The 23,425-nt window shown below is 50.1% G+C and overlaps 9 protein-coding genes across 9 annotated transcripts; 4 read left to right on the top strand and 5 right to left on the bottom strand.

Moving 5' to 3' along the window:
* The first annotated feature begins 135 nt into the window (after positions 1–135).
* POJ06DRAFT_263435 (lactate/malate dehydrogenase) lies at positions 136–1,730 on the top strand. Its single transcript, XM_056188874.1, has 3 exons — positions 136–292; positions 505–535; positions 670–1,730. Exons 1-3 carry the CDS (start codon positions 224–226, stop codon positions 1,590–1,592), a joined length of 1,023 nt encoding a protein of 340 aa, XP_056040247.1. The 5' UTR covers positions 136–223; the 3' UTR covers positions 1,593–1,730.
* POJ06DRAFT_263439 (terpenoid cyclases/protein prenyltransferase alpha-alpha toroid) lies at positions 1,731–3,399 on the bottom strand. Its single transcript, XM_056188875.1, has one exon. It carries the CDS (start codon positions 3,139–3,141, stop codon positions 1,789–1,791), a length of 1,353 nt encoding a protein of 450 aa, XP_056040248.1. The 5' UTR covers positions 3,142–3,399; the 3' UTR covers positions 1,731–1,788.
* A 1,178-nt stretch (positions 3,400–4,577) lies between these two features.
* POJ06DRAFT_44524 (uncharacterized protein) lies at positions 4,578–6,013 on the top strand. Its single transcript, XM_056191043.1, has one exon. The coding sequence runs from the start codon at positions 4,904–4,906 to the stop codon at positions 5,891–5,893; it is 990 nt and encodes a 329-aa protein (XP_056040249.1). The 5' UTR covers positions 4,578–4,903; the 3' UTR covers positions 5,894–6,013.
* Positions 5,956–7,436, bottom strand: POJ06DRAFT_263447 (WD40-repeat-containing domain protein). The gene is made up of 5 exons (XM_056188876.1): positions 7,336–7,436; positions 7,249–7,276; positions 7,138–7,190; positions 7,000–7,087; positions 5,956–6,945 (listed from the first exon to the last, which is right to left on the bottom strand). Exons 1-5 carry the CDS (start codon positions 7,350–7,352, stop codon positions 6,133–6,135), a joined length of 999 nt encoding a protein of 332 aa, XP_056040250.1. The 5' UTR covers positions 7,353–7,436; the 3' UTR covers positions 5,956–6,132.
* Positions 7,437–7,573: 137 nt separating this feature from the next.
* On the top strand, positions 7,574–11,676 carry POJ06DRAFT_263448 (formate--tetrahydrofolate ligase-domain-containing protein). The gene is made up of 4 exons (XM_056188877.1): positions 7,574–8,367; positions 8,520–8,664; positions 8,725–8,778; positions 8,832–11,676. Exons 1-4 carry the CDS (start codon positions 8,006–8,008, stop codon positions 11,415–11,417), a joined length of 3,147 nt encoding a protein of 1,048 aa, XP_056040251.1. The 5' UTR covers positions 7,574–8,005; the 3' UTR covers positions 11,418–11,676.
* Positions 11,677–12,049: 373 nt separating this feature from the next.
* POJ06DRAFT_271824 (60S ribosomal protein L38) lies at positions 12,050–12,556 on the top strand (the record flags this gene model as incomplete). The annotated part of the gene is made up of 4 exons (XM_056189528.1): positions 12,050–12,055; positions 12,120–12,160; positions 12,245–12,387; positions 12,522–12,556. 4 exons carry the CDS (start codon positions 12,050–12,052, stop codon positions 12,554–12,556), a joined length of 225 nt encoding a protein of 74 aa, XP_056040252.1.
* Positions 12,557–13,326: 770 nt separating this feature from the next.
* POJ06DRAFT_271825 (pyridoxal-dependent decarboxylase) lies at positions 13,327–14,734 on the bottom strand (the record flags this gene model as incomplete). The annotated part of the gene is made up of 2 exons (XM_056189529.1): positions 13,327–14,351; positions 14,407–14,734. The coding sequence occupies 2 exons, from the start codon at positions 14,732–14,734 to the stop codon at positions 13,327–13,329; spliced, it is 1,353 nt and encodes a 450-aa protein (XP_056040253.1).
* Positions 14,735–15,440: 706 nt separating this feature from the next.
* POJ06DRAFT_44601 (SNF2 family N-terminal domain-containing protein) lies at positions 15,441–18,860 on the bottom strand. Its single transcript, XM_056191044.1, has 7 exons — positions 18,548–18,860; positions 18,464–18,499; positions 18,269–18,403; positions 17,054–18,214; positions 16,901–17,004; positions 15,949–16,850; positions 15,441–15,896 (listed from the first exon to the last, which is right to left on the bottom strand). The coding sequence occupies exons 1-7, from the start codon at positions 18,771–18,773 to the stop codon at positions 15,686–15,688; spliced, it is 2,775 nt and encodes a 924-aa protein (XP_056040254.1). The 5' UTR covers positions 18,774–18,860; the 3' UTR covers positions 15,441–15,685.
* A 155-nt stretch (positions 18,861–19,015) lies between these two features.
* Positions 19,016–22,653, bottom strand: POJ06DRAFT_278932 (peptidase M16C associated-domain-containing protein). Its single transcript, XM_056189775.1, has 5 exons — positions 22,222–22,653; positions 22,070–22,166; positions 21,862–22,014; positions 21,748–21,806; positions 19,016–21,695 (listed from the first exon to the last, which is right to left on the bottom strand). The coding sequence occupies exons 1-5, from the start codon at positions 22,537–22,539 to the stop codon at positions 19,158–19,160; spliced, it is 3,165 nt and encodes a 1,054-aa protein (XP_056040255.1). The 5' UTR covers positions 22,540–22,653; the 3' UTR covers positions 19,016–19,157.
* Positions 22,654–23,425: the final 772 nt, after the last annotated feature.

Consider the following 23,425-nt stretch of genomic DNA (forward strand, 5'->3'; position numbering starts at 1 on the left):
CGCCAGCGCCGCGCATGGCGGTGCAATGTGGCTGGAAATCTCAACTCTCATTGGAGAACCGGCAATTGACGGCGGTGCAAACGTGGCGGTGTCGGCCTCCCAAATGTCCGTTCCTTTAGTGCTGGCTGCTTCTCCGCCTCGACCGTTTTCTCCTTGTTTTCCAGACTCGCTCATAGAATAGATTCATCCTGTATTTCTTTTGCTTCGCCCACAATTGTTCACAATGGTCTTCCTTGCTCGTAACGTTTTCGCTCAGGTCCAGCGCCGTGCGTTCTCCTCCTCGTCTGCTAATGTGAGTTCATTTGAGTCTGTCGAGATCCGAGTAGTATGAATAGCATGAAGGAACTCAGGTGACGCTGTCAGAGGAATGTCGATGATACTGTGATGAAGAATAGTCAAAATTCTGTATCTTTTTTATAGTCTTTTGTTGTGGGCTGTGACCTTTCAGCTGTCATTTGGAATGGCCATTGTGATTAACATGTGCTAATAAACCATTTTTCTTAGGCCTACAAGGTCGCTGTTCTAGGTGCTGCTGGTAAGTTTGGGCTTGATCTGCATGCATTCGCGGATAAGAATGTGTACGAGGCAAACGCGCGTGCAATTGGAAAGACTGCTACCGTTTGTCGGAGTAATTATTTGGTAAGCCGTACGAAGACTGACAATGCACAGGTGGTATCGGGCAGCCCCTCTCGCTTCTCTTGAAGCTCAACAACAAGGTCACTGACCTCGCTCTCTACGATCTCCGTGGAGCTCCCGGTGTTGCCGCTGACGTTTCTCACGTCCCCACTAACTCGACCGTCGCCGGCTACGCTCCCGACAACGGTGGTCTTGAGAAGGCCCTCACCGGATCCGAGGTTATCTTGATCCCTGCTGGTGTCCCTCGTAAGCCCGGCATGACCCGTGACGATCTCTTCAACACCAACGCTTCCATTGTCCGAGATCTCGCCAAGGCCGCTGCTGAGTATGCTCCAAAGGCGTTCGTCCTCGTCATTGCCAACCCCGTCAATTCTACCGTGCCCATCGTTGCTGAGGTTTACAAGTCCAAGGGTGTGTACGATTCTAAGCGCCTCTTTGGTGTCACTACTCTTGACGTTCTCCGTGCGTCGCGCTTCATCTCCGAGGTCAAGGGCACTGACCCCAATGAGGAGCCCGTGACGGTCGTCGGCGGCCACTCGGGCGTGACTATCGTCCCACTCCTTTCGCAGTCTAACCACCCCGCCATCGAGGGTGAGACCCGTGACGCGCTCGTCCATCGTATCCAGTTCGGTGGTGATGAGGTCGTCCAGGCCAAGGACGGTGCTGGCTCGGCTACTCTCTCCATGGCCCAGGCCGCCGCTCGCTTCGCAAATTCGCTCTTATCCTCGATGTCCGGTGCCCCCGTCACCGAGCCCACCTTCGTCGACTCGCCGCTCTTCAAGGACGAAGGCATCGACTTCTTCTCATCGCAGGTCACCCTTGGCCCGTCTGGTGCTGAGGTGATCCACTCGTTGGGCAAGCTCAATGACTACGAGGAGAAGCTCATCGAGGCCGCCAAGGTTGACTTGAAGAAGAACATCGCCAAGGGTGTCAAGTTCGTCGCCGAGAACCCTTAAAGGTTGGATCTAGTGTAACGACGTACATGACAAGGTAGACAAGGATTGTTGTAAATCAGTGAGACAGATATTGTAATAATGAGTTTGTCTGTGTGGTTTTAGCAGTTGTAAAAATTTCACATTTTAGCATACAGCTAAACTTCGTTATATACACATCCGCGATGAACCAAAATATGCAATTTTTATTGCAGTAGAATCACTCCTTCTCCCACTTTGCTCGTAACCCTTCAGCATACTGCTTTGCAGACGTAGACAAACATAACGCCCCGTCAATGGACTTGAGCGGCAATATAGATGCAATAATTTCTCGTTCCAGATCATTCTTGGCGAACTTTTCCGGACCGCCTTGTTCTCGGACGACGTCCGCACTCAGGGCGAGGGCCGCGATGCCGAGGTAGGCGTGCATGAGATCCGGAGGGGTGCCTGCGACTTTGGAAAAGCCGCCAATCATTGGGTTTTGTGTCTGTGTGAGCAGAAATATGATATTGGACCGAATATCGGATAACCCTAGTGACCCCGTGTTTGATGATGATAATGTTCCTGGTAAGGGTAGCATTTCGAGAGTTCCGCCGGACCAGAAGGAGTAGCATGTGTCGGCCGGTTTATTGATGCGGCCGTTGAACCCTGCCGGTATGTCCGCCGTCCCATCTTGTACAGATATGTCTGACGAGCTCTCGCTAGTTACTTCAGAATCGCTCGCGCCGTCTGAGCTTGACTCGGCATCTAATTCGGCGTACACTTGATGCATTAACGACCATCGGACCAGCCCATCAACGGCCTCATCAGTCAATACTTTTGTGCTGGCTTGCCCTAACAAACGTAGCGTCCCAACGCCACAATACGTCAGTCCTGCATGTCCCTCCGCGTACCGGCCCATGGCTATGCCGCCGTCGTAAGAGACACAGGAAGAGATATATGCTGCCACGCTGTCAATGTCAATGTCCTGCACAACGTTTCTGCGCACAAGAATGTCCCCACCGATAAACCATCGCGCGGCAGCGGCACAGTATCCAAAACGCAAGTCCCGCTCGCCAAAGTATCCTTCGAGGTTGTCGGAAGATTCGTTGCCAATTGACTGTATCACGCCGGCAGCGAAACTGCCGTCGGGGCGTTGGCATTTACGGAGCCAGCGCATCATGCGGACTCGATCCAGTCGTGACAAATCGTCGCGTAGGATAATGAGTATACTCAATGCGAAGTAGGTTCCCGCGGTGTGTCCAACGTCGTAACCCACGTTGTCATTGTCCATAGTGGATGACATTGAGGCCCCGTGCGGTACTGCCGTTGCTGGAGAACATCTGAATGCGTCGCAGGTGGGTAGCAGACATGTAGAATAGACCCATTCCTTCCAGTGCTCCACTTCGTTTTTGGTAACTTTTGACTTCGGGGAGCATTCTTGGTTCGCGACTGGGAGGTAACCGAGTAGATCCAGAGCAGAGACGCAGAAGAATATGAGCGCGAGTCTAGTCGTGTCTGTCTGTGTGTAGTGATAAGGCAGCAGACGGAGGGAGTGTTGAAAAAAAGACGCGTGACGATCTAGCGCGAACATAGTAATAGCCGAGACGTGCGTGACCTGGAGTGGCTGTCGAGATCAAGGAAGGATTGTTAGTGAGCTTGCGGTGAGTTGGCATTGATCTGTTCCGTAAACCTGATCTCTAGGAGCTGCAGTCGTATTTAAGCGGATAAATTCCCAAATCATTATTATCCAACTATATCGTTCGCATGCATGTCATGTATCAGCGCATAACCTTGGCAACAGAATTGTCGAGTGGGCTGCTGATGATTCAAGTGTAAATTTAGGTTTAACAGGTCATAGATGCTAAGCTTTGCACGGCGAGCACTCAAAACTTCAAATTTCACTTCTGCAATTGGGACCAAACAATCAACAGTAAATGTGCACTTCACAGCCCCAATGACAGTATGGGCGTTCCTCCTGCATTCAGAATGGAGAATTGGAGATATCATGTTAGTCGTTCGTTTCTTACAACTGGCTTCAACGAAACAATTGAGGGCGTTTGACGATTTGAGCAGCGAGCATAATCATCTGTGTATTTTTCAGAACGCATAATAAAACAAAGAAGGAGACGCTTCAGAATGGAACAGGAGATCTATGATCTATCAACTGTTATTTACTCAGCCCGGTTGCTGCGAGCAGAGTGACTTTCTTGCTGGATAGCGTCCTGGATACAATAAGCTACGCGGAACAGCCGTCCGGGGTCCAGTCATAAGCAGGCCATAATGGAGTGCAGAATCAAGTACTTTACATATCTCCGCCAGGCATGTAGCCATATCGACACGTCTGGCGCCAATAACGAGAAATTTGGTCCATGGATGTGCACCGCGCTGCGAGACGGGCGAGCTGAATACACGGGGAAGACTTTCCTCGTGTGCACCACCAAGATCGCGCGTACTCTGAGTGTAGTATGTTGACATTTGTCTACGAGCTGCCGTTGGTTCTACAACAGAGCCTGGAAGTACTTGCAGGTAGAATCGGCGAAGCCTATCCGATTGTGAGTAGAGCGTAGGCTATTCATGTGATCGACCTATCGGTCCACAAGGCGTCCCAACAGCTGCGACTGGTCGGGAACAGTAAGCCGGGCTCGACCCGGCCGTTGCGACCGATGAATAAGGACAACGATGAGGTGGTATTCCCTCAGCCGAATACAATTTTACAATTATCAGAACTGTAACAGGATATCATATCCATCAATTGTCCTTTACTGGGCATGGTTGCTGAGAGCAGAGTTACTTTCTTCGTTAGCTTTGATTAGCAGATTATGACACGATGACTCCTGAGGCAATCAGGGACAATAATAACTTGATAACGGATCTCTACGCTTTCCCCAATCAACGTTTCCACGGAATTGCCATCGAGTATACTTAGGAATTATGACCGTTCGTTTTTTGATACAGAGCTGCAAGAACAATGCATTTGCTGACTACATGGTATGAGAATGTATTTGGTAAAGCAAGCACTAGACCGTAGTCGTATCACACACTTGCACCTCGTTCGCCCGCTTGCTTTAAATTCGCCGTGATTCTCGAAGGGGCGTGGAAACATTACGCGCGTGGTTCGCGTGGGCTAGCGTGGCAACTGAAAGTCTGTTAACATCACGGCAGTCGTGCCATAACCGTCACAAAAGCATCAGGAACCACAACGCCGGGGTTAGGGCTGAGACAGGAACCGTTCCTCTGCTGCTGCGCTTGCGAAATTGATGACCAGGCTCCTTAGGACACCACGACTCCTCCACAGTGCGATTCTATAATCACGAAGTCCAACAGCTGAGACCTCGTCCTGCGCTCTGGCCGACATGTCCGCAATCGCCCACGCCTTTCGCGATCCTAGTGACCTGAGTCGATGGGGGTCGTCGTTAATCGCTAGGGCAAACTGCATAACCTGCCCGTCTTCCCTCCCCAGCTGTCCGAACTGTGCCGCGGACGAGCAGTGTCAGCTTACGCTCCAGACATGCTCGTCCTGTCCGACGACATCCTGTGTTAAGAAATACTCCTCTGGGTCCCCCACGACCTCTCCATCGTCGACAGAGTCAGGCAATTCCGGCAGTACGTCCACTCCCATAGGGGCCATCGTCGGCGGTACTGTCGGCGGTTTCGTATTCGTTTGTGCGATTGTCGCTCTACTGTTTTTCTTCTTCCGAAGGCGGCGGGCACGGCTACTTGGTGCCGCCGGCGGCACAACCACGGACGACTCCCTTGACGGCGACGAGAAAGCGTCGCATGGGCCTGATGACACGAGGCCACGCTCCGTCGCAAGCGGGCATTATCGCAACGATAATATGGCTGAAGCGCGACAGTCTACGCACACGGTTGCCTCGCTTGCGTCGTCTGCAATCACCCGGGCTTCCAATGTCATTCCAATCGCGTACATCCCTGGCGTCATCAACCGGTCTAATCCCAACTCACCGTCCTATGTCCCACCAATACCTGAGATGCCACTCGAACACGTCGGTCAGCAGGCGTCCATACCGCCATCGCCGTCGACAATGTCAGTTTACGGGGCGCCGCAGCAGCAGCATGTGCAATTGCACCAGCCGTATTACGATGAAGGCTCGGTTCATTCGCCGACGGGAACCTCGATATCGGACATAGCAGCTGATCCGACACGCGGAATGTCAATATATTCAGCGGCGACATACGACAGCCAAGAAGACCAAAGCATACGGGATTCGGTCGGATTGCGTGAGTCTGTCGCGACGTCGGCCTATCGATCCACCGTCGTTGTTGCCCCTGCAATGATGACAGCCATAAGGGCCAAACCAAATTTAATCGAACGGAAATCATAAGTTTTGATCGTATAATGTTATTTCGCGGATTTGCATCTGGAACTTTTGGTTATTACAGGAATTTGTTTGCTTTGTGCTTATATGAAGCAATTGTACTATAGATTATGGGAATAAAATCCGGATATTACATCATAATCATATCGTATGCATGATGATCTATTATGCCTCTTTGACCGCTAAAACGCACAACGTAAAACCAATCCCAAATACAACATGAACATATTTTTACATCACACCGTCTACTCCGGACGCATGCGCTCGACATCATACAAAAAGTCGAAATACGACTTGTCGAAATGGTGCACTCTAACATATCCGTCCTCGCCGCCGGATGCGAAACCCGAGCCGGCGGGGTGGACGGCGATGTGGTTCAGGGGCCCAAAGTGGCCCTTTAACCTACCGATTTCGTCCTCGAAGATTTTGTGGTAGAACCGCGCTTCAAATTTTCCTTGTCGGCTGCCGGTTGTGGTCACGTCTTTGGCGTCCTGCCCTCCACCAAGAATAACAAAGTCTTTCCGTGGCGTGATGGCGCCCGTGTTCAGCGGCGCGTCTGCGACAAAAGTCTTCATGACCTTGAGGTTTTTGGTGTCGAGAATCCGGGCGGTCTTGTCCTTGGATGTTGTGATGAAATACGTCATGTCCGGCGCGAATTGTAAATCGGTAACTTCCTTCTCGTGTACCGACACCTTGAGTAGTAGTTCACCAGTCTTGGCGTCGTACTTGGATACGCAGCCATCGAGATGGCCGGTGATGATCCACTTATTCAGGTACGACCATCCAGCCTTGGTGAATTTGTTTTCTGGGGAGGAGAATTTGATGATTGGTTCTTCAGACTGCGGGGCGTCGACATCGATCGTCACTGGGAAAACATACACAGTGCCCTGGTAGCCCATCCGCTGTTCCGTGATCGCTAGCAACATGTTGCCGTCCTCATTGAACTGGACGACTTTGACGGCTGTAGGGAAATTCCACGTGTGTATGCAGCGGCCAGTACGGACTTCCCACAGCTTGATGGTGTTATCTGCAGCACCAGTGGCCGCGATTGTCGAGGTCTTGATTCGCATTAGTCAGTATCCTGCTAACCACGCAATGAGAATCTGACATACAGGATCGACATCCACGCTCCATAGAGCTCCTTGATGGCCGACGTATGTTCCTAGACGCTCACCATTGTGCGAATAATATACATTCACACTTATGGTTCGTTAGTTCGTAACGCCACCTAATCACGCGCGCCAACATACATTTTATCTCTGGCAGTTGAAAACAAAAGATCTCCGTCTTTGTTATATTTAAGCTTTTGAAGAATTAACACCGCGTCTTGAATCGATTACTTCGACGTATATACTACTCACCTGCGTCAGCGGACGCTCGTGTCCCTTTCTGCACTAATTGTTAGTCCGTCGATCGTCATGCAAGCGCGAAACGACTAAGCCACATACAGTAGAATAGGGCGCATTCTGGCCTCCTATATACACAAGTTAAACTGAGAGAAGTTAAGGCGGAAACGGTTGGCGTCAAGATTAGCTACTGTAGTTCTTCGTGATGGCGTGGAGCAAAATTTTGCTGCTAACGTGCGTTGCATGGAGTGTCACCCGCAGAATCACGCGGCAGTACCAACCCCCCTGGAAATGTAAAGACATCGTTTAACTGTGCCAATTGCGCAAACATTTTCTGGCCACAATTTCGATTGCTTTGGAGCGGATCGACACACCAGCCTGCGGCCTCCAGATCCGCTGGATTCAGCCGACGGAGAGTGCCTTGTTCGACCGAACAACCATTGGCTATAGGTGATCTGCGCGTTTGCGACTACCGGAGGGACCGGATCATTCACGTCAATATTAGCAGACCTGGTATCCTTACTTCATCGCATAGTCGCCACAGCGCGGCTGGGATAGAACATAGAAGCTCCCTGTAGCCGTTGATTATCTATATCATACTTGTTTGATACGGAAGCTGTTCATTGCGCTGAGATCAGTGAATTACGATTGATTGATTCCTGAGAGTACATCGTCTCCACTCAGCCAGTATCGGCCACCACGGCCCATCAACCCACGATATTATTACTATTATTTCACGACGGGCAAGTATACATACGACAACGGACTCACCATGTCAGTCCGCCAGCTTTCACTGTCGCCGAGTGCGGCCAGGCAAAACATTGTGTGGGATCCGCTCAAAGTCGCACCGCCACGCATCTCGTCGCCTCAGCGCAAGCCACTCGCGGCTGCTCGTGGCTGTGCGTCTTTTGCGGCGAGCAAGCGCGACTCACTCAAGCTGCCAAAATTTTCCGCGCGCTCGCTTGTTCTCCACCCGCGCAACGATATCGTCGTCTTCTTCCAGCACTACACTCCATCGTTGCGTTGCTGCTCATCCTCCGCAGTTCTCTCCAATTCTGCCTCCTCTGCCGTTGCACTCGCAGAGTCTGCTTCTACAATGGTTGCCGAAGTAATTGATGGCACCGCGATTGCAAAGTACGTCCCTTTTCGATATGTACGGGCAAAGCGTTGATGCGAAGTCACCCTTATTGTCTGCAACTCAAATCCCTTGATATGGCCGCATAATTGTCGGACTACATTCTGAGAGTGAATAAATACCGTGCAGTGGCTAATATTGTTCTCTCTAGATCTATTCGCCAGGCGCTGAACGAAGAGATCAGCCAGACGCAGACTATCAACCCCCTCTTCAAGCCATCTCTCACAATCGTTCAGGTTGGCAATAGACCCGACTCTAGCACGTATGTTCGTATGAAGTTGAAGGCCGCTCAAGAAGTGGGTAGCATTATTTTTTCAATAGCTGAGGTTTGTGCATTGCTGACATTCCTTAATCAGGCCAATATTATCTGCACCCTGAAGAATTTCCCTGATAGCATTACCGAGGTCGAGGTATGAAATACACTTGCGGCAACTAGTGGGATCACACTAACGGTCACTCATAGCTCCTCTCTGAGATTAGTGCTCTCAACGATGACCCCTCCGTCCATGGTGTCCTGGTCCAGCTTCCTGTGCCCGACCACATCTCGGAGATTAAGGTCACCAATGCGGTCGCTCCGGAGAAGGACGTCGATGGCTTCGGCCCCCTCAATGTTGGCGAGCTTGCTAAACGAGGAGGATCACCTCTCTTTGTTCCCTGCACGCCAAAGGGTGTTATGGTTTTACTGGACAGTGCTGGCGTTGAGCTTTCCGGCAAGAATGTCGTCGTGCTAGGGCGCAGCGACATCGTTGGCTCTCCAGTTTCCTACCTCCTTCGCAACGCCGACGCTACTGTCACCGTATGCCACTCTAGAACCAAAGGTCTCGAGGAATATCTTAAGGAAGCCGACGTCGTTGTCTCCGCAATAGGGAAAGCCGAATTCGTCAAGGGCGACTGGCTCAAGCCTGGCGTCGTCGTTATTGATGTCGGCACAAACTACATTCCAGACGCGACCAAGAAGTCAGGACAGCGCCTCGTTGGCGACGTCGACTTCGAGTCCGCGGCCAAAGTCGCGTCCAAGATCACCCCTGTTCCTGGCGGTGTTGGCCCGATGACCGTCGCCATGCTCCTCCAGAACGTGGTCGATGCTGCGAAGCGCTACTACACCGCCCAAGCCAAGCGACATATCACTCCTCTCCCTCTCAACGTCCTCGAGAAAGTCCCGAGCGATTTCGAAATTTCGCGTGCCCAAAAGCCAAAGCACATCCGTGACATGGCCCACGAAATCGGCATCACTGATTCTGAGCTCGAGCTCTATGGGCCCCACAAGGCTAAAGTCCAGCTGCACCTTCTCGACCGCCTTTCTCACCGCAAGAACGGAAAGTACGTCCTCGTGACCGGCATCACACCTACTCCTCTCGGAGAAGGCAAGTCAACCACCACCGTTGGTGTTGTCCAGGCGCTCGGTGCACACTTAGGGAAGATCGCGTTCGCCAATGTGCGTCAGCCAAGTATGGGTCCTACTTTCGGTATTAAAGGTGGTGCGGCAGGCGGTGGCTACTCGCAGGTCATCCCTATGGACGAGTTCAACATGCACTTGACTGGTGACATTCACGCCATTAGCGCAGCAACCAACCTTCTTGCTGCGGCCATCGACACACGCATGTTTCACGAAAGTTCTCAGAAAGATGGACCGTTGTACAAACGTCTCGTGCCGTCCAAGCGGGGGGTCCGCCAATTCTCGCCCGTTATGCTCCGTCGGCTGAAGAAGCTCGGAATCGACAAGACTAATCCTAATGAGCTCACTCCAGCGGAGGCCAGCAAGTTCGCCCGTCTCGATATCGACCCAGAAACAATCACCTGGCGTCGTGTGGTCGATTGCAACGACCGTCACCTCCGCACGATTACGATCGGCCAAGGCGCGGCCGAGAAGGGTCACAGCCGTGTGACTGGATTTGACATCACTGTCGCGAGCGAGTGCATGGCCGTCCTTGCACTCTCGAACTCACTTTCCGACATGCGCGAGCGTCTGGGACGCATGGTGGTGGCATCGTCCAAGGCCGGCGACCCCATCACTTGCGACGACATCGGCTGTGGCGGCGCGCTAACCGCGCTCATGAAGGATGCGATCAAGCCTAACCTCATGCAAACCCTCGAAGGCACGCCCGTGTTTGTGCACGCCGGCCCGTTCGCCAATATCTCTATTGGCGCGAACTCCGTCTTAGCCGACAAGATGGCACTCAAGCTAGCTGGCACCGAACCTGGCGAAGACGAGGCCGAAAAGTCAGGATACGTTGTCACCGAGGCCGGTTTCGATTTCACTATGGGTGGTGAGCGATTTTTCAACATCAAATGCCGCTCAAGCGGCCTCGTTCCTGACGTTGTTGTCATCGTCGCTACCGTTCGTGCGTTGAAGCTGCACGGCGGCGGTCCTGATGTCACGCCCGGCGTCGCGCTCCCGGAGGTGTATCGCAAGGAAGACGTTGAGCTTCTGCGCAAGGGCTGCGCTAATCTCGCGAAGCACATTTCCAACGCAAAGCAGTACGGTTTGCCTGTTGTTGTCGCGATCAACCAGTTCGAGACCGACACCGCGGCAGAGATCGCTGTCATCCGCGAGGAGGCGCTAAAGGCCGGCGCGGACGACGCTATTCTATCTAACCACTGGGCCGAGGGCGGCAAAGGAGCTGTCAAGCTCGCCGAGGGCGTTATCAAGGCCGCGAACAAGGTCGAGGACAAGGAGTTTAAGCTCTTGTACGACGTCGACAAGACGGTGGAGGAGAAGCTCAATATAATCGCGCGGGAGATGTATGGTGCGGCCGGCGTCGAGTTGAGTGACCTCGCACGTGAGAAAGTCGAGACGTACACGCGCCAGGGATTCGGCAAACTACCCATCTGTGTCGCGAAGACGCAGTACTCGTTGTCGCATGACCCTGCGCTTAAGGGCGTGCCCACAGGCTTCACGGTGCCGATCCGTGACGTGCGCGCGTCCGTTGGTGCGGGATACTTATATGCTCTTGCGGCGGAGATTATGACCATCCCGGGTCTCCCAACGCACAGCGGATTCATGGACGTCGAGGTGTCCGAGGACGGAGAGATTGAGGGATTGTTCTAAGTCCGGTCATGTTAACATATTCATAATCAGCCGGTTAAGATAGTAGGGGCCCATTCAACTGTGGTCGCTGCATACATGTGATTTTGCTTGTATAAAATAGACGTAGAAAAGCGGAATATTTGGTGATGGCTTTGTTTGTTAAAAAGTTGGGATTAAGTTATCATGTTAAGTTTGTTAAGATCCGCGATTTCATTCAACTGGCGCATTTGGATATTTGCATTTATCGTTTTAATATATTATGGTAAGATGTCACTGATAACCACATCCGGCATGTACCACAAGGTGCAGGCTTGAATTTCAAGATTGAATGCCGCAATGCCGCGAATCTCTTACCAGGTATTCCACTGAAAAGCGACTACAACGATTTAGCCCGTCCTATCCTAAATTCAAATTGGTTTACGATCACCACGTGCTTGCACCTTGCACGACCGCATTTCGTGCGGCTCAATCGGTGTGCCATAAGTATATAACCCTACGCGATTTGTCGCAATTAGGGCTAGAATCTTACTGTGTCGTGACTGCGTTTTGGCATAGCGAAGATTTGATCTACTCCTCGGGGGACGAGGAACAATGACTTGGATTTCGAATTACTTGTCACGACAGTATCCGTTTGCGTCTCTACATAATTCACGATGCCGGTATGTTTTGGGTTTACAAGCGGATTGATAAATCCTGGTGTCCTTGCTAATAGATGATATATAGAAAGAAGTTAAGGACATCAAGCTCTTCCTTGAGCTGGCCAGGTTCGTTCCCCAAACTCCAGTCGCGATTCTTAAAAACCCGACAAGACAAACAAGCGAAAACTGACACGAAGTTGGAAAATATAGAAGAAAAGACGCCAAGACTGCTCGTATCAAGAAGAATGGCAGCAAGTTGATCAAGTTCAAGCTCCGCAGCTCGCGATACTTGTACACGCTCGTCCTCAACGACGCCGAGAAGGCCCAGAAGCTTACTCAGTCTTTGCCTCCTGGTATGGTTTTTTTTTTTGGATATTTTTCGTCCTTATTTAGCATCCTAGAGAATATTTGGAATGGCGCGTTCGGTAGCGCATTCAGGTCGATGCTGTTGTGAGTCGGAAGATTTTGCTAATGCGTGTTTATATAGGACTCACCGTCACCGAGGTTTCCAAGAAGAAGTAAACGGGTGCTAATGTAATAAATATGGGACGTTAAGGCATATAATCAACATAAAGAACAAAAATCACTGTTGGGATTACGAATAAAAGCTAAGGAAATTGGGTTTTGTTTGTTAATTTATTGTAGCATAAATTCTACGACGTTCGTAAAGGAACTAAATTGTTGCTTTTCCGGCGCACGGTATAGATGACTGTTGAATGGCCAAATGATGTAAGAATCTTACGTGTGCTAATCGGGATCCACCCTGATGAGTTTGTGGTTCACAAGTGCATACCATATTAAACGTAGGACAGACATGCTGTCCGTCTATATTTGCCAAAAGATAAAAACACCCTCGCTTTTGAATCCACATCGGGAAAGCCCCACTTTTAGATACCACTACACACCGAATAAAAATTAAACCTTTATGTCAACCAAATCAGGAAACAAAATAAGGTAAGCCCAGCTATTCCTCATCAAAAGAAGGCACAATCAGATAGTCATAGTCATTGCATTTGCTTTTGCCTTTGCGTTATTAAAACAAGAGTAAACATGCCTTATATATGAAGACCCATAACGTACACCAAATAGATCTTTTGTCACAGCACACCTTTGAAGAATCCAAGGTCAAAAAAGTAAGCTTCTAAAAGAATAAAATAGTTCGTCCCCCTCCGAGACATATCGACTCTATCCAACTTTTTGCTCAAAATTTTCCTTCCCATATATTCAAATTGATGACCAAAGTATGTTTAACGATAAAATAATCTTGTATCGATCTCGATTTGCTCCGACAACTACTTGCGGGAGCCGTTCTCGGAGAAAACATAAAGGACTTCACAGTTATCGTTAAAACCGTTGAATCCGGTCGCTGCACTCAACGTGTACGCGCCAAAGGTGTCAAAGTAGACCCAGTCACCGACGTCGAGCGCGTAGGGAAGCTGACACTCTTGAGTGATGCAGTCAATGCCATCGCAGGTCGGACCCCAGACCGAAGCCGTGACTGGACCGCCGCAATTGTCAGGCAGGCCATACATGTATCGATTGCCGTGGGTCAAGACGCGCACGGTGGGTTGTTGGTGATCGAACAGGATGCAGTTCATGTTGCCATACACACCATCGTTAAGGTAAAGCATGTAGCCTCCATGGTGAGGAAGCTCTCGGCGGGCAATGACGTGACACGCAAGAGTGAATGCGGACGCCACGTAGTAGCGACCAGGTTCAGCAATCACACGGACTGATGGCGGGAAGCATTTGTCGATCGCAGGGCCAAGGACCTCAGCGATACACTCGAAGTTGTCCACTCCGAAACCACCACCAATATCAAGGGTCGTCAGATTCATACCGAGGTCCTTAGCCTGGTCGAAAACGAACCGAGCGCTGTGTACGGCCTGAACAAAAGGCTTGGCACCAACAGCGCCAGAGCCGACGTGGAAACTGACGCCGACGACGTTCAGCTCGAGGTCCTTTGCAAGCTGGAGGAGATCACCGGTAATTTTGAGCGACGCGCCATATTTCATGCTGAACTGGCAAAGGGACTCAGAATCGTCAGTGACAATACGGAGAAAGAGCTCCGCGTCAGGGAAATAGCGTTTGATCTTGTAAAGCTCCTCGGCATTGTCGAACGTCATCTTGCGGACGTCTCGCTGTGCCGCGTAGCGGATGAAGGAGGCAGCCTTGCAAGGGTGGGCGTAGATGATACGCGAAGGAGGTACGCCGAGAGACGTAATGAGGTCAATCTCCTTCTTAGACGCGCAGTCAAAGCCAGTTCCAAGGCGCGCGAGCAGCTTGAGAACCGTCAGGTCTGGATTGCATTTGACGGCTGTTGCGCCGCCTGTCAGCGTAGTTCTATCATCCAAGCGCAGAATTGTGCATACCATAGAAAGGCTCGACACGTGGAAGATTGAGCTTCCAGCGAACGTGCTGGCGGTAGACCTCGCCTATGTCGGCCACGAAAAAGGGATCTTCGCCACCAGGCGAGCAGGAATCGTTGTCAACCCGGTTGACTCTGTTACGGAGAGCTCTGGAGATCAACGCCTGGCCGTGCAGGCTGCCGCCGGCGGCAGATACCTTGATGCGAGGGATCGTATCGACAGTCATGGGCAGAGAAGCGACGGCGGAGGGCGGCGGACAGGCGTGATCGGTTTTGAGACCGAGGGGAATCAAGGACGGGGGACACACAGCATTGGTCTCGACTTCTGTCATCGACGTGAGGCTGCGCGGTGCGGGAAAGCGAACTACAGACGGGCGACAGCAGACGAGTGCAAAAGAGCTGTGTGAAGTATTAAGTAGTCGCGGTGATGCTGGTGGCGGTAGTGATAGCAAAGTGATGAGAAAGAGCAGGCCGAAGAAAAACGGGGCGAATTTTTCTGATCGAGAGCCGAGTGAGAGTGTGTGTGGCGGTGCTGACGATCGAAGCATGTGCTATGGACGATCTGGGTTGTGGCAGTGCAGATTCCTTGCAGACTCCTCGCACCGCCACAAGGATTGATCACTATGTCACGAGTCAGTCACAACGAACAGTCTCGTCAGAGCCCTGGCGACTGCACGTAATTGACATCTTTTACGTTTTCGTCTAGTTCATATTGTCGATCTATCTCATGCAAAAGCAATGGAATGCCCCACGCGAAAGTAATATTCACAGGATCTCAGGTTCTCAGTCAATAGATAGTGATTTATTTCCGCCCTATTGATTACTATTTAGGCGCGTGTTAATAATGCTTTTTGAATAACTTATGTTCTATATATATCGTTCTTTGACGGTCCAATCGATATCACACTCATCTCGGGAACGTCCGTTTTATTTACACGCGCCAATATCAGATACGCTTCCAGTCCGCATTCCACGATTGGAAGTCACTACTCACGTCTGGCGCTAGACAAAACACGCATGCTGATCTATCCATTTGCAGCAGCTTGCGCGATGTTCTCGGACTCGAGGAAGCGGCTCTACCCAGGAATACTCCTGCGGTTCAGCCATTCTTGGTCGGTTTACTCGCGTCATCTATGTTTTGGATACGACTGAATGATCGAGCCTCACGCAACAGATCTTTCCATGACTACCAGTGTCTGGATCGACTACATTATGTGATGCACATTCCATGTTACTCATCTATCCAATCAACTACGTCACTAAATTTGACGCATCATATCACACTAATTCATAAACAAAAACTCAAGATCGGCAGGCGTCAATCTGTTCATCGCGCTGTCATCCTGCTCGATCGTTGCTTTAATCATGTTCGCCTTCTTCTCCTGCAGCTCGATAATACGGGACTCGATACTGTCCTCAATAATCAATCGCGTAATTCTAACCGGTCTATGCTGCCCGATTCGATGAACTCGGTCTCCAGATTGCCATTCAACGCTTTAGCTATTAGCATGCGAGCTGATAGCGCAAATAGAAATTATAGACATACCTAGGATTCCACCACGGATCCAGTAAAAACACCTGGGACGCTTCGCACAAATTAAGGGCCACACCGCCTGCTTTAAGCGATACGAGAAATACCTCAACAGACGGCGTATTCATGAAATACTGGATTGAATTATCCCGTTGGGTCGGCGTCATATTTCCCTGCAGTTTCACAGTCTGGAATCCGGCCCGTCGCAGTCGCCATTCCACCAAGTCCAGCATACTCGTGAACTGCGAAAACACAATCGACTTGATCGTCTGTCTGTCGCTTCGCAACTTGTATAGTTCCTCTACCAACGCTTCTATTTTGGTCGAGCTGCGCCAGTTCGCCATGTTGATCCGGTTTACGATGCTCCCTTTCTTCAACGTCGCCTCGTCGACTTCCAACGCCGGCGCCGTAAGATCTATTACCAGCGCCACATGACACACGGGGCATTCCAGCGTCTCGTTTGTGTCTTCCGTGTCAAATCCTTCCACATATTCTTTAATACAAAGGCGACAGAAAACATGGTGGCATTTCGCCCGTATGGCTTCCTGCGCTTCGTCATCACACAGCTTACACACCAGCATAGTATCTGCTTCGCCGGAACCATGTCGGCGCAGTACGAGATCAGGATGGTCTGCCATCTGCCGCATCCGCGTAATTAACGTAAAAATATTCGCATAATTATTCAAAACAACCCCCTGCGCGACGTACGAATTGAATCGTCGCTTGCTGTCGGAAAAGATGCTCCGGTACAAGTCATCTTCCTCTTCATTAAACCTGTCCCTTCGAATGTCGACAATGCGCGGAGGTAGGCCCAAGTCGTCAGCGCGCTCGACTTTGGTCCGGCGAAGAAGAACGTGCTTGAGGATACTGTGGAGCTTCACCATCGCTTGATCGCGCTCTGCCTGGCTGGGTGCAGACTAGTCTCGTTAGCATTGTGAGCAGACTCTCAAGCTCATATCTGACTTGCCTGGATAGGTTTTAAAAGCTCCGCGTTGAACCAATTAGCGTGTTGCATTGGCTTGTGACCACACATGTCGCATGTGCGTTTGTCACTAAACATCCAATCCAAGGCTTTATGAGTGTTAGCATTGACCTAGAGTTTAGATAGAACAGTACTCACAGGAACAGTCACACTTCTTGCAGAAATAATTGCAGTACGGCTCGATCCTCAGAAACCTAATCAGGGAGTACAGCTCTCCGATTCGGTTTTGCAACGGCGTGCCGGATAGGCACAGTCGTCGCTCAGTATTCAGTGCAAATGCCGCCTTGGCCGTATTGCATTGTCGGTCCTTAATATTGTGCGCTTCATCAAGGATCACGCGGTGGTATTTGATCGCGTGGAGCGCGCTCCGAGCTTTGTACACGCCATCGCTGCGACGGAAGCCGGCGTGTTCCTTACGATAGACAGATTCTAAAACGGAGTACGACGTAATAATGACATCAAACTGCTTTAGCTTCTTCGGATCTTCAACCCGAGTTGCGCCATGGTAGATGCTTGTTGTAAGTTTTCCGGCAGTGTTGCTCTCAATTTCAGTCCTCCACTGCATGATCGCAACCGTCGGAACCACGACCAAGTTCGGCTTACCACGGGGTTCAGAGAGCAGTAAAGCGATAGTCTGAATAGTCTTTCCCATACCCATCTCGTCAGCCAAAATTCCACCTTTGTACTTTGACGATTCCTGTGCAACTAGCCAATGCAAACCTTCCCTTTGAAATGGCAGCAAGGTAATCGTAAGCTCTTCAGGCTGAGCTGCCTGCTTAACTTCTCGCTTAGGCGTGTCATGAAGCTCTTGGAATACAGTCTTCAAATGAGGGTGATTCTCATAAAGCGCTCGTCTCGTGCTCTCGTTATACGACAATGCGCTGCGACCGCCCCGTCGTTGCAGTCTTCGTGGTCGTGGAGCCGGTGCGGTAACTGTTGCAGTGTCATCCTCACTACTGTCTTCGAGCTCAGATAATTCACTTTCGTCCTCTTCGTCCTCAAAGTCGTCGTCTTCCTCGTCGTCGTCTTCTAGATCGGTGACAGTCAACAATCGAGCTTTTTTGGTCGATGACGAGTTCGACTTCCGCCTTGAAACAGATGAAGACGACTCCGCCAACACAACTTCACTGTCAGAATCCAAGTCACCGTTACCCTTATTTAAATTCGACTTTTCTTTTGAATTCTTGGCGGGGTTCTTCAATTGCTTCCTCACGGACGCGTGTGTGACCCTACGGCGCTTCGGTGCGCTGACCTTGGCCAACAACGCAGACTCATCGGAATCGCTCTTCACAAAACCCCCTATCCAGAAGTCAGAATTGTACTATCAAACGGTTTATGGTATGATCAATTCACCTTCAAAATCGCTCTCATCCTGATCTTGAAATTCCGCGTCGGATAACTCCGATAATTCCTCACCGTCAGACGTTTCCACCGCCTTTTGCTTGCCTTTATCAATCCTTGACGGCGTTGCCTTAATCGTTTCCGAGGCTGCATGACCGTAAAATTAATCGTCAAATCATACTTCTGGTTTAGGGAGCTCAAGCATACCTTTCCGCTTGCCATTGGGCTTGTTGGAGTTATACCCTGAATGAGTTAACACTTTTGCTTATTGCCATTTCAACCGGAACTCACTAGAATCAGAGATCTCATCAAAACTGCTGCCCTCGCTATCTCCAACCGCAATCACATTCCCGCTCTCATCCTTGTAAGCCCGCGACACATACGGCGACGACTCAGTGGCCGCTATACGCGCACTTCGACGCCTTCCGGCCGACAAAGATGGAGTGGTACTGCCTGACTGCGGCGAGGATGACAGGGAAAGGACTTGTTTTGGCGGTACGTAATTCCGTCCCGGCATTTTCGTGGACCGGATACCAGAATATTTAGGGATATGGGGATGAGAGTGTATGTGGTGGGCTCGGAAGCGAGGATGCGATGCCTGCGGTGATGAGTCCCACTAATGGCGAGCCATCAGAATGCCTATTTGGGCTCACGCGTCTGCGGTGATCACGGTGCGACGCGACAGTCGCCGCGATCGCTTCATCCGCGCACGTTATCACCGCGTCGACAGACAAATTACTACAACGTAAAATTTTCGAACCCGCATGTGACAGCTACGTCAATTTTGATGCCAATTAATGCAATTCTTCTAAGTTCTAAGCCACCTAAACCTATTTACAATAAAAAAATATTCAACTCAGACGTCACGGAGCGAAAGAAGATTAGTTATAAAATCCGGCATTCAATTACCCAAAGACTCCTCGTCGCTATGGTCTGCAACCTCCTTGAATCCTAGTGGCACCTCCGAGTCTTCTTCAGCACCGAGTTGTGCCTCTGCAATCGCAGCAGCCGCTGCAAGGCTCAATGGGCCGGCATCCGCAATACGCCACTTATTCTCGTTGCTAATCCACTCTTGCTTGGTGCCCAACAACGCAACACTCGTCTCACTATCCTTGCCAACCAGGTACCTTTCGGCAGCGTCCTTGATATCAGCGATACCGACGTCTAACAACTGTGATCGTCTGGCTTGGCGCATGTAGTCATCAAATCCGTGTAAAAAGTAGATCATGCCTTCCGAAGCTACACTCTGCGGCGCGTCAATGCCTTGGAACACGCTCAACTTTGCCTCCTCCAAGTCTCGTGCAGACCATGTGTTCTGTACCGCCCATTCACCGGCACGGGATACGGTGGTCAAGGTATTCAATGGGTTCGGGTCACGATAGGAGTAATAGCTGAATATCCCACCAGCGCCGCTATAAGTGGCACCGCCGCCATACGCTCCACCTTTCTCTCGGATCTCACCATGCAAGTACTTGTGAGTTAAAAGGTTCGCCAATATCTGAAGTGCGGCGCTATCACTATGCGTATACGGTACTCCACGAAGACAAACGCCGGCGTAATTGACCTGGAACGGCATGGGGTAGAACGTCTTCTGAGGCAGCGCGTTCGGCATAAATCCTGTTAAAGTTGAAGCAGTGCCTGGTTCAACTGAACGTGGAGTAGTTGCAGCGGGCAGGCTATCGACGAACTCTGCGACGGCATGCTCGTTGACTGCGACTGCGTCCGCACCACAGGTGATGGCGACCTTCAGTGCACCGTTCGAAATCGCAAAGACGGCAATTTCCTTTAACTTGGCTGATATCAGTGGTAATGACGCGTCATCATATGAGTCTAAATACGCCATAAACTTGACCTGCTCCATGCCAGCTAGAGACTCACTGAGTCTGGAAGATGCTGTGGTGGCAGAAGCTGCAACACCCCTAGCGTACGCATGCCCACTACCAGCAATCGCATCTGCGGCTCCGCTAGTCATCCCTCGAATCAAGGTGCGAAGCTTCTCGTGATTGTCATAGTTTGTTTCCAGGAGCAGGACCGCCATGAGTCTGAATAGTTCAGACACATCCTTGTCCAAACTGTATCCCGTCAGCATCAAACCCAATTTCCAGGTATCCATGTCAGTGGCGACGGTGTTGACCTGAACACTGGCGCTGATACCACCAGTCTTGAGCTTGATCTCGTCTTCCAAAGACGCCATCGATCGAGTCTTCGTTCCAAGATTTGTTAATGATTCTGCAAACAAAGGGAGATAAGGGTGGAGATGTTGTGGTAGATCCTGTAGGGAAGCTAGCGCTCGGAAATATGTTAACCCATTCGTCGGTGTCACCCGCCATTGAACTGGAACATTCGCCGATGTCATGCTATGTTCAATTTCATCTATTTCAAATACTAGTGGGATATCTTTCACGTGAAGCGTAGGAAGACATGATAGATCCTCCTTCTCTTCCTGCTTTTGAAGAAGCTTTAGGCCGAGGTCATACGCCTCCTGCTTGTCTTCCTCGGTTAAATTTGCAGTTTTAGCACTCAACCTTTGTTGTTCCTCCAAACGTAAGGTCTCTCCATAACTCTCGGACGGCACCATGGAGAACGAAAACGAAGGCTCGTCATCAAGCAAGTACTTCTCTAGGAAGGACTCTAAAAACCTCGGCTTCTTCAGATCTTCGCGGAATCGATTGATCACCGAATTCCACTCAAACATATCAAGAGGATCCACCTTGTTGAACCATCCAGGTGTAAGACTATAGAGTAAGTTCATTCCAAAATTAGCAACTTTGTGCTTCCGCGAGAGCTCAGTCTGGTGCAGGATAGCCTCGACCCGATTTAGGTCCAGACCCTCGTCATATGTCTTCTGGATAGCGGAGCGAATTGTTTGCTCCACAACCGGCAAATCCTCCTTCTTCACGCCCTGAAGCCCGACAGAAAATATATTCACCGGCGAACTAGTGTCCAGACCTGTGTTAGGGGAGTACTCTGTTCCTAGATCAGACTCAATAAGAGCCTGGTACAACGGCGACGCATGACCATCTGTCAATAATGTTGTCACCACCCGAAGACAGAGTCCTTCGTACACATCATCTGTCGGACCCATAAACCATGTCAATGACGTTTTGTATTGTCGAGCCGGATCCGCGAGGGGATCAATGGGGCCCTCCACGACAACTCTCTTTGTTTCATTCAACTCAATAGGATACTTGACATCTATCTCCCTGGTTTTGAGGTCGAACTTTGAGAACGTATTGTCAATGTGCTGCAGATGCTCTTCTAGAGGGAAGCTGCCGTAAGTGAATACTTTCGAATTAGAGGGATGGTAATTTTTGGCGTGGAATTCGCGTAGTTGATTGTACGTCAAGTCAGTTATCTTTGCTGGGTCGCCGCCACTGTTATTCAGGCTTGGATAGATTGACTCTTGGAAGCGAATATAGTACAGATACGAGGAATCAGACTAGATTTTACTTCAGCATATGCGCACTTGATCACAGTAGTCAAGAACCTACCATTTGCCCCTTCATTTCATTGTAAACTACACCCTTAAAAGTAAGTGGTGACGTGGGATCTGGATGGATATTATTATCAACTTCGATACACTTAAACTCACGAATGCAGCATACCATTGGGATCAGTATGTTCCAGTCGCCATCCTTCCTGCGTGAAATCAAGTTGGCGTAACAAGGGATGAAGAGTTGCGTCCAAGTACACCTCGCGCAGATTCCCAAAATCGACTACGTTTGTCGTAGCAAATGGGTAGAACGTGTAGTCGCTCGCTATCTAATGATTAGCCAGTCCACTGCTACCAATACAACTTAAAAGGCTTCCTACCAGTCATCGCGTTCATGAAGTTAGACAATGATCTATTCAGCATTTTGAAAAACGGATCGCGAACAGGATATTTTTCGGACCCACACAGCGTCGTATGCTATACGCTTGTAAATCGACCAATACCATAACTCGCCCTTACTCAGAATGCATACCTCCAGAATGTGAGCAACGCCTGTCGCGTCTGGCGGATTGGTCTTAAATGCGATCGAGAATACGTTATTCTTATCATCTCTCGCGACATGCAAATGCTCCCCGCCGGTTTTGTCGTGCTGCAAATGCACAGCCAGTAACTCCAGCTCCGGAACCTGTTTTGTACGTTTAACGGTGTACCCATGCAGTTTCGTACCCTCTGCGTATTGATTCTCTAAACTCGCCAGCGTGGCGAACGTCCGAGGTAACCGAACGTGACTGAGTAGCGGCTTTGATCTGGCGCCACAAGCGAATCGAGCTCGCAATAGATGGGACACCATGTTGAAGCAGTGGTCCTCACAAACCGGTTTTGCGGCGGAGAGAGGCTGATGGGATATTTGGTGCAGTGGACGTAAAAGACTGTGAACAAGGAAAGTGAACTTGCGAGAAGGGTTGAGGAATTCTGGTAGGTATGCTTACGCGCAGTTCCCAGGAATTTAAAATCTATGAATCTACAAACTACTAAACAAGGAGCTGTAGGTCTAAGCCACTCTGTGACCACCGTCTTCTTAAGAGATCTACGGTCTAAGCCTGCTTGTGGTTGAAGTCATTGGTAACTGTCTGCAGAGTTCATATGTAGATTCTAAGTAATCACTAAGATGATCCTAATCTTATGCAGACTGATGGATGAACTATGGCTCTATCTGAGTCAGATAGACAGCTTATTTGATGCAGCGAAGTAACGGGCAGTATTTTTAACCGACGCACCCAGTTCCGGTCAAACTCGTCGTCGTCGAATAAATCCTAGCACAGTCTGTTGGCTAAACCATATGTAACGCTCGAGATCTGCAGGACACTCGTGATGGCCAAAGAGATCCAAATTAATCTCGAAGCAATATTTTAACGTTCGACTGAATTTTTGGTTAAACGGGACAAAATTTGCCCTAGCCCTTGCTCATTGACCGACAGTCCAACAGCCGCGACTTATTTAATACAATGATTCTTCCCTTACAGCAGTTCAGAATAGATGTCATTCGTCAGCAAGGAATGGGGTATCAATAATTATCAGTTTAAGTCGCATGCTCAGGGCTGTAGAGTCTATTTGAGGTGTCGGTCTCAATTTTGAGTAGAATCTTACTTGAGCAGACTACATATTTGGAAAGTCGGGCACAAATAAAACTAGTCTATATCTGGATTGCCCAGATAGAAATGCAGATTGTTCAAAGA

This window comes from Lipomyces tetrasporus (assembly GCF_029532465.1).
Source record: "Lipomyces tetrasporus strain NRRL Y-64009 chromosome Unknown POJ06scaffold_13, whole genome shotgun sequence".
Classification (NCBI taxonomy): domain Eukaryota; kingdom Fungi; phylum Ascomycota; class Lipomycetes; order Lipomycetales; family Lipomycetaceae; genus Lipomyces; species Lipomyces tetrasporus.